General features: G+C 29.2%; 1 protein-coding gene across 3 annotated transcripts in view; it reads right to left on the reverse strand.

Moving 5' to 3' along the window:
- Positions 1-6,634, reverse strand: part of LOC108689080 (heterogeneous nuclear ribonucleoprotein 27C) — a 44,208-nt gene extending 37,574 nt beyond the window's left edge. For all 3 annotated transcript variants that reach the window (XM_018195685.1, XM_018195686.1, XM_018195684.1), the window contains exons 1-4: positions 6,493-6,634; positions 4,786-4,993; positions 4,262-4,448; positions 116-198 (exon numbers count right to left, since the gene is read on the reverse strand). In XM_018195685.1, coding sequence (XP_018051174.1) covers positions 116-198; positions 4,262-4,448; positions 4,786-4,993; positions 6,493-6,530 — 516 coding nt within the window. In that variant the 5' untranslated portion in view covers positions 6,531-6,634. The remainder of the gene's footprint in view (positions 1-115; positions 199-4,261; positions 4,449-4,785; positions 4,994-6,492) is intronic.
- Between the last annotated feature and the right edge of the window lie 3,847 nt (positions 6,635-10,481).

A 10,481-nucleotide genomic window follows, 5' to 3' on the forward strand; every position in this document is an offset into this window, starting at 1 on the left:
TTCTATATAATCTTAATAGCTTCAAGGGAGAACAATATTAACATGTACTTATTTTCTATCTTTTGCATAAGATCATACAGTGATATGGTGATTGACGTGTATTGACGTGTTATACCTGCTTTCCATTCAGGTTGACAAAATGTTCTGCGACACAACGGTCCACCGCTTCTTCATCCTCAAAGCTGAGAAAGCCGAATCCTGTCGTCCAAACGTGAGAGAGTACAATCAAAAAATGCTCGCCATAACAATACGAGAAAGCAGTTTTTACAATACAATGCATAAAATATGCACACGTCCAAAACCTCAAAAAGCAACTTACAACATCCAATCTTATAATACTTATTAAATAAATTTTGTCATTTACATTAGTAAATTAATAAAATAATCGCTTTTTATATTGCGCAATGTAAATTCATGGTCATGATTTTTATGATAAAAGATTTAATAAATCAAAATCTATAATTCAAAGTCCATTAGAACGCTACTAATTTATTTAATGTACTGACAATTTCCTCAAAAAAAGACCATATACTAAGAGGCAGGCAGTAGGGACTAAGAGAGATTATAGTGCTACCTGACTATTGGCTGAGCACATCTCTCATGTTGCAATAAATTTATCGCAATATAACATTAAACGATGTTTACAATAGAGTAATGAGTCTTAAGCCATAAAAAATTGATCAATCATGGTCGAAGGTGAAGAAAATAAATTACAATTAGTCAATTTCTTACAAGCTTTAAAGCTTATTATTTTATTGTAGACATCGCTTTAAACTGTTGTGACTTTTTATGAAATACTTCGAATGCAAAATATTTTAATATTATGAAAAGTACAAAAAATTACAATATTGCATTAGGTATAAAAATCAGCACTTTATTTATTATGTTTACAATTCGGTTTAAAAATTATTCATACTAACTTTGTTTATCATAAAATTAAATTGATAAGATCAAAAATTAGTGAATATTTATTTATTATAATTATTATTTATTTCTTATCTATATTGATTAAGGCTCTCCTGAATAATCATATTGAATCATACGTGTGACATCAGAAACGAGAAATTACACATTAATTTTTATTACGTACCATATAAATAAAGACAATTTGGATAAAACAAAATTATGAGATTGCTTTAAAACATTTGTAAAAATAAACAAAAACTGTGCTTATCCTCCCTAGGGTGTGTTCCAAAACTTGACTCTGTCAATTCCGAGTATCTTTTACCTTTATTCAACAACATTCAGTGACCAACAAGAATAAAATGATACTCGAGTTGAAAGAATTGAATTTTAGAACGCAACCCTGAGTCAATAAATTGTAAAAAAAAATACATGTGCTTTTATTCAATACGCTTGCTTATTTTCATTTATACGCCTTTTATTACTTTTGACGATTATTTACTATCAGGGAGATAAGCATAGTGTCCATTTTCGTCCTTTTCCATTTTCGTTTTTACAAATGTTTTAAAACAATCATCTCATCATTTTTTGTTTTATCTCATTTTGTTTTATCCAAATTGTGTTTATTTATAAATGGTACGTAATAAAAATTAACGTCATTTCTCGCTTTTGACATCACAAGTACGATTCAATATGATTGTGGTGACTATTCAGGAACCTGAATGCCAATACTATTACGCAACTGATTGTAATTATTAATCTTTCTATATATAATCTAGATTAATATATGTATAATATATAAAATATTATATTTAAATTGGACGGACTGTAGCTAAAAATTTAAGTTAATAAACAACAAATAATAGTAACCGCAAATAATAGTAACATTTAATAGTGATAATATTAAACCTTAAAATTTTCTTCTTAGATTTATAGCACACGCCTCTATCTGTATTTCTTATAAACTGTATAAATTTTATTTTATATTATAATATGCAATAAAGAGATTACGATGCATTATGGTACACATAGGATAAATATTAAGGGAGGGAGTTTCTTTAAAAAAACTGTTTTATTAGTTTTTGGTTTTTTCAAAAAATATATATTTAGGAATATTTCTGTAAAGTTTTAGAAGAGAGAGAAGGATACAAACAAATAATGGAGTAGAAATGGTATGAAAGGCACGTGATTCGAAATATTATTATTGAATCGCATGACCAGAACAGCCATACTACCTATTGCCATTACTACCTATGATCTGTTACTATATAAAAAGTACATATAAAATTTTAAACGTAATTTTTTCAAACTTACTTTTCTCAACTTAACCTACTTTTCTCAACTTAACCGCATGATTTGAAATTTTAACACGATATATAGTACCGATATATATGTAGTTTTCACCCCTACTTTGGACAAAGTTTGAATGTTTATTTTTTCTTTTTTTTTTAATTAAAAAATAATTTTGACTTTTAATATCTTTTTTATAAAGTTGTTATTTTTCAAAATGTTGATTTTATTTTGTTATAAGCGAAAACTGCATCCATATTAAACAAACTTTTTCATATTTTTATTTCAAAGCAATGAAAGATCCGGAATCATATCGACATAGCGCCTTCGAATGGTTGGCTATCTTTTGTTTAATAATTGCAAATTAGATCACTCAAATTTAATTTAAAAAATTTTTGTACTTTTAAATAGATAAATAAACCATATAAATTTTAAATCAATTAGTAATTTTTTGAATTCTTAAAAATTGTCTTAAAACAACAGGAGAATCCTCTCTTAAACAATAAATACTCACATTAATAATGAATAAATATTTCCGTATTATCGGATGGTTTTCAAAAGATTTTAGAAACTTGTCTTGCTTTTTTTACAACATTAATGATGGCTGACTTTATAAGAAGTTTCTTCAGAAATAGGATATTTCGTTTTAATATAAAAGAAGATGTACAACTCTTATGTCCGTTTCTACCAATATAAATTAACTTCAATCTCGGTTCAATTTAGTCTTTATCTTTTTCTAATTTGAAAAAGAAGTCAAACTGAGATTAAAGTTAATCTACATTAAAGAAAACAAGCATTATTATATAGCTTCTTAAACGTAGCCACCAAGTTTTTATAGTCTATCAGTCTTTACAGAAAAATATTCCAAAATAATCGAGAAAAATATTCCAAAATAATCAAGAAATACTTGTACCTAATTAGATTTACTAAGGCTGCGTTCCACTTAAAGTTTGCAATGCTCATGGAATCATTTTATTCTTACTGTTTATTAAACAAAGTTTGTTAAACAAAGACAAATGATGATCGCGAGCATTATGAGCTCAAGTCGAGTCAAATGAAACGCATTTTAAGTTATTTTAGTCACAACCTTATTTGTAAGCATAGTAATGATGCTTAGCCAATAGTTTCTAAACATTCAATTGTTACTTAGTTCAATTATTATGATTAACAATTTTTTAATATACGTTATTATCCGTTTTACAAAATTATTTTTATATAAGTTTAATATAAATAAGATTATAATTATGAACAAAAAATACATAATTATGGATAAAAAATTACATAAATGAATTATTCGATAAGATTTCTAATACATAATATCTAATAAAAAATTGGAACTTGTAAGATTTCTTCTTAATTACATAGCAAACTTAAGCTATGTATGTACAGTAGCATAATTTGACAGAATCTTATACTTAATAAAACTTAGCCAAAAACGCATTATTTATAAACTGTATTTAATTTAATGTAAAATACCGCAATATATGTGTAACGTAATAACGAAAAAGGAAAAATATATTATACGAGATAAATCAGAATATATGTAATAATTGCGCAATATTGGGTAAATTTAAATATAACTTTAAAATCTTATAACAATTAATATAAACTGCGCTAGATTAAGAATATACAAATTAATTCTCATTAATCTTATACCAAATTTTACTGTACATAAGGTGGAGTGTAATGCAGTCATCAGAATTTTTGATCCGAAAATATTTATTTTTATAAAATCACTTTCAATACCAGACATTTCATCTTTTTAATTTATTCTCTTTTATTATAATATAATAAAAAAACATTTTTCAAAAATTCTGACTATAATTATTATCGTAATAAAAATATAATTTATTCTCTCATTTCGATACACAATTCAACAGTTTCCACAACTTTTTTTAAGTTTATAACATATATAAATTAAAAATGTTCTTTTTAAATTAGCAAAACATATAACTTTTTTTTACAAAAAAAAAATAATAAAATATGCAACGCTAATGAAAACGCCATGAAAACCATCAAATACAATGCATCAATTTATGAATATATCCTGATGTAAAAATCAACTCACCTCTTGATTTTTTCTTTTCCTGATCATACATTATGACTACTTCCATGACTTTACCAAAGCGAGTAAAATAAGATCTTAAATCAGTCTCCGTAACATTACTTGGCAAGCCACCAAGAAAGACTTTCGGAAAGCCACCACTGCGCTTTGGCTTTTGAAGAGTGCGTGGGTTACAAGGTTTTGGATCAATCTGTAATGCAAAAAACATTAACAAGATATACTTCCTATAACTTTTATGTATACAAGATCATTATATAATGTGTAATTCTTAATTTTATAAAAATAAAACGTCATTAAATATAAAAATAAAATGTGACTCCATATAAAAGTCAATTTGTAAATCGAAAATCATAAAAAATTTTAGATAGAACAAAATACTGTACACAAGACTGTGTTTTTGGAATCATAAACATATACATCAATAAATATGACTTTTTGCAAATTTTCTAAACAAGATTCTGCAATCTTATTTAGAAAATCATATTGCAGAAAATCATATTTATGATAAGTAATATTAAAATACATACTGTACGTCCATCAAGTTGATGAGGACCATTCTGAAGAACCAAAGAAACATTAGCAGGATCGCTAAATGTTACAAATCCAAATCCACGACTACGCCCAGATTCGCTGTTTTTCATAACAACGCAATCGATAACCTCACCATAACGGCCAAAGTAACGTTGGAGATTTTCTTGGGTTGTCTCCCATGATAACCCACCAACGAACAATTTTCTGTAACAAAATGTGATGGAATGTCACTTCAGTGTCATTAATATATGCGAATTTATTTGATATATATATATATATGATTTTCAAAATAGATAAATAATGTATGTCACTGTGAGGGGTCTTAAATCTACTTGAATGCTTATCTTTACTGGAAAACTACCTGATAATATTCTTAAAGCATGAGTCACACTAGATTTTTATTTTTATTCTTTGCAATAATAATATATAAAGAAAAATATTTTTGGATAAAGAGGTCGCAAAACTGTTTCAAAGTTTCCAAAAATGTTATTAATGTGTAATTAATAGCATATGTAAATGTATGCTAATGTAACATTTTCACAATTTTCGAGCATATTAAATCATTTTGATACTTTAATTAATATTGCATAATAAACAAGATAATTATATATTCTATAAATGCAAAGATTTATTTATTATAAAAGTATAAATGTTTCAAGCCCATCACATAAATCCTTCAAAAAGGGGATATAATTGACAATTATATTCTTTTTAAATTATAATTATTCAATGATAAAAAACCTGATACTTTTGTTTAAATATTCATGAATAATAAGCATAATTTTATATATTGCATAATTTTTTATATTGCATTCTGAAATAATCAATTCAAGAGAGACACATTGAGATCGGATTCGAAGAAAAGGAAGAGTGATTATATTCCAAAAAGATAAACTTGCTGAATCATACGAAGCATAAATATGCAGGCGATATGTTCAGGAATATCGAAACGAATTGATAATATATCCAACAATGCCATTCCCCTCAGCCATCGTTTTAAAAACTCAAACACGCCATTCCTTATCGTGGGATATCCAACGATTCAACGAGTGCTCTCGTTACTCCGCGTGCTTTCGACCGGCGCGAAAGCTCAAAGCACCAGCGGTCAAGAGATTCTCCAGACGAGCGGAGCGAGTTCGGTCGAGAATTGGAGCGTAAAAATAGAGAGAGAGAAACCGGCCTAAGAAACGCTTTCGCGCACTGCTCTCGTGCATTGCCATAAAAGAATGCGCAGGCGGTGTATGGGGAACGTGATGAAAGATGTGAGGGAGGGAGCGGGAATCCCGAATTTTTACAGATCCTGAGATTCGAAGTCAGCCAGACGCGAATTACGCAGGGAGTCAACCGGCGAACCTCGCGGCAGAACGAGGAATCGCGCGTCTCGTCATCATCGCCAAAAAGGAAAAACTCGATGGAGAATTAACCGCTAGCGTATTGAAGCATCGTTCACTGACTACAACAGCAACGTTCCACGTCGTCAAGGAATGAAATTCGAGAATGCGAAGACAGAATGACGACGAAACGCAGAAAAGCTCGAGGAAGGAAAATCATTTTTCGCAATTACGATGCGCAAATCGCGAGCGGCAGCAACAACGGGAATGATGATGGCCCCGCCGAATATGGGAGGCATGAGAGCATGAAGGACGGCGAGGGGGGCGCGATATGTTGTCCACGATACCGGGCCCCCCGAATAATCTACTTACCCCTTTTCGTCGTCGTCCATTTCGGTCTTCACTCTCATAATATTTCACTTAAAACTACGAGAACGCGGTCAATTTCAGGGCGCGAGTGGGAATATGGCACGATGCTTTAGCGCGGACGAGGGTAATGGCTCCGCACAACGCGACGTCGGGAACAAATGTAAACGTAACGAACATGAGCGTCACTTCCGTCTCTCGTTCTACGACGCTGGTCGAATCAGCTACCCGATTTCCAGGGCCGTCGCCGTAGGGGATCACGAACGATTTCAACTATTCGACGTGTTCTTTATTTATACTTGTCTTTATCAATGTAGAGATTACTTTAATTTCAATTCTTTTTTTATTTTTAATACTGAAAAAAAATTTGTAAAATTTTAATGAATATTTATTTAGATAATACCAATTGGGTAAAACAAAATGATACTTAAATTTGTTAACAAATTGAATAAATTTTTTAATATAAGCAAATGTCTATTGAGTCGTTCCATTTGGACTTACAAAACTCGCGAATATTATTTGCCTTTTTTTAATAAACAACAAGAATGAAATGAGTGTCAATTATAATGGATATAGCCTCTATAAGCTGTAAGAAATTGATCAATTACAGTCGAATGTGAAGAAAATAATTGATTGTGATTCGTCCATATGGCTTAAAGGCTTAAGGCTTAAAACATCTATTATAGATCCAGACTTGACCAGAATTGATCAGTTGAATGCGAGGAGAATAATTATGATTCGTCCATTTCTTATGGCTTAAGGCTCAAAAATTTATTGTAAATCCGGACTAATAAAACGCATTCAGCAGACTCAGTTAAGTGAATGCTCGCTGTTATTGGTGTATTCTTTTAGATTATCAATCAAAATTTTAGATCTAAAAGAATACATTATCATTCGGTCTGTTCTTGTTGCTTGCACTTTTTGCACTTAGCATCTTCATTCTTTCTCTTTTTAACATCTAAATATTTATCGCTTTTTAAACTATAAAATGCTTTTTGGAGATTTCAAGCAATACGAACAAATCTATAAAGACTATCGCTAGTTAATAATAACGAAAATCGTCGATAAAACGTTAAAAAATCGCGTTATTGGTAATTTTACTTGTTTATTTTTTATTTTTTTTATTTTGGAAGATACAAAGTAGGAATCTGTGATTTTCACTCACGAGAAAATGCATTTCATCGCCGCACGTATCAGTGGGAATGCATATTGTCACCGATGAGATATTATTAAAGACCGTTAACCCTAAGCGAATTTTCGACAGTATAAAAAGGGCCCTAAGGGTCCGGAGATAATTGAAGAACGCTGACATTATCGACAATTGATATAAATTTGTTATTATTAACATAAATATTTGGCTCATACATTATTACATTCATGATTTTTTTGTTACATAAATGTTCCATAAATGAATATCACACTTGTAAAGCTATAATATCTTATATATTGTAGAAAAATTACAATTTTTTCTCTGCAGTTCATCATCTCTGTTGATAATCAAACTTTGATAACACTGAAATCACAATTTTAAAGAAAAATTGAGCATTATGACTTCTAAATATATAAATACGTCTACTAAACTAATAAATCATAAAATTAGTACAATATTATCAGTTTTTAATTCTTAATTACTTCAATAGTCACAAGGATGCGAACTCCCATAAAAATGTCGATCTTTAATAATATCTCGTCGGTGATATTGTTTAGTGATTTTTAATGGAATAATTAATAGTATAAAAGCTTTATGTATGTCTACGATATTAGAAATTATATCGAAATCTCGGAAAAAAAATTGATGATAAATTATAAAAAATTATTCAATTCTTCTAATAATCTAATTAAATTAATCACTAATTATATAAATTGACAAATAGTTTATCAAGTTAAATAGTTTATCAAGTTAAAAATTCGTAGCTGGATGGAATTGCTAATTTTTTATTATTGACATACGAAAGAATTGAATAAAGCAAAACAAACAAAATGGAATATATCAAAAACAAACAGAAAGAAAGTTTAAAGACGAATATGCTCATTAACTTAATCGCCGGTTAAACTAATCAGGGTCTAGGTTGTCCTCAAAATATGTTTCAAGTCACGCTGTGTATGTATATGAATACAGTTAATTTCGAATAATTTAATTGCCGACTATAAAACAGTATCTTTTTACATATAATGTGTATAATATATTTCTCAAAGTGCACAGTAATTCAATTGGCACATAAATTGACAGATAAATGTGCAAATAAAGAAAAATATATAAGTTATTTCATTTGCCAAACTCAAAAGACCTTGTGTGCCCAGTACATATTTTATTTATTTATTTTTTTTCAATATGAAGAAAATGAATAAAGATAAACCGTATATAATATCTATATATCTATAATCTATATATCTATAATAATATCTATAATGAACCTGTTTCTATCAATGTAGATTAAATTAGACTTTAATCTCAGTTCAACTTACTTTTTACCTGTTTCTGATTTTTTAAAACTACAAAAAGATGAAGAGTTAGTTAAACTGAGTTAAAATTAAATTACATTGGTAGAAACAGATCTAAAAAGTTCAACTGAAAAGAACAAGCCTACGATGTGATTAGTTTCACTTCGATAATTTCTATTGACGTCAGATTTCGATTTATATCTCGCGCGAAAATATAGCTCGCCCAGGAACCTGCGTTTCCCTCCTCGACACACGGCCCTGCGAGGAAAGCCATTTATTCGCGGCATGTGCGATATATATATAATTTCATGCGATATTCATATTGCGTTCGTCATTCTTGTTCACAACATTTCACTTGCTTAAAAAGGAATATCCGCATACTCAACAAGCACAAAAATGTTAAAACGTCGTCTGAACACGTCAGTCGTACTGAGTTCAACGATCTGTTGGAGTCAGCGTGAGGTCCGTTCCTTGTGCCGCGCGAACAGCTCTTCTCACTCCTTCTGCACTCAACGAGTGCAGAACGGATCGCGCGGAACCGGCAGAATGACGTCAAATCGAATGGCAGAAGTGGGAGGGCGAGAGGTGCAGAAAGAGAGAACAACACTTGCAAACGTGCTGAAACGTGCCGCGTCATACAGTCGTCAGAAAAATTTTTCTCAGAATTTTTATACATATTTATTTAGGACACTTTTATATATATTTTCTCAATAATATTGAGAAATTCTACATCTTTTTTTACAAAAAAACTCATGGAAATGTTCCCCTCCGATTTTGATGAAATTTGAATATTTTATTTTCTAAACAAAAATAAGATAATATGTATTTTTTTATAAAGGCTAAATCATACTTTTAGGGAGTGTAATACTTCCTTTGAAAAAATCGTTTTTTTTTACATAAATATTCGTTTCGAACCATTTGAAACTGTTCGAGATAAAATTTAATATGTTTTGAATAAAAGTTCAATGATTTGAAAAATACTTTATAATAATAATTTTAAAAAATTTGTTTAAATGAAAAAAATGTTTATTTATAAGAATAAAAATAAAACAATTTTTTAAATTAAAATTTTTAAATACTCTTATAAGATCATTCTATTTCAAATATTTTTTTATTTCTTATATCTCAGTTTCGTTAATATTTACAATATTTCTAAAAAATAATTAATTTTTTCAAAAATACTATACTCTTAAAAGAATTCTGAAATTTACATAAAAATTCTGAAAATTATATAAAATATTCTCAAAAAAATTTTATCAGGGAAAAATTTTCTAACCAGAATGCATTTTTTTTTTACAGAAACATGATGGCAGCAAAAATACACATTTCTATCTTTATAAATCTTTGAAGAACTTGTGACCATGTTAACATTTCATGAAATAATGCTTTAGGCCTGTTCTTTTTTGACTAAACTTTTTCGCCAATTCATCTATCTTCCTCTTTTTTCCTGCTGGAGAGAAAAGGAAGAAAGATGAACTGATGCAAAAGTCAAAAAAAACGGATCTTTTTATGAATGTTTTATGAACTCATGTAAATGACTCATGTCCGCGACT

Source organism: Atta colombica, unplaced genomic scaffold (genome assembly GCF_001594045.1).
Source record: "Atta colombica isolate Treedump-2 unplaced genomic scaffold, Acol1.0 scaffold254, whole genome shotgun sequence".
Taxonomy (NCBI): Eukaryota; Metazoa; Arthropoda; class Insecta; order Hymenoptera; family Formicidae; genus Atta; species Atta colombica.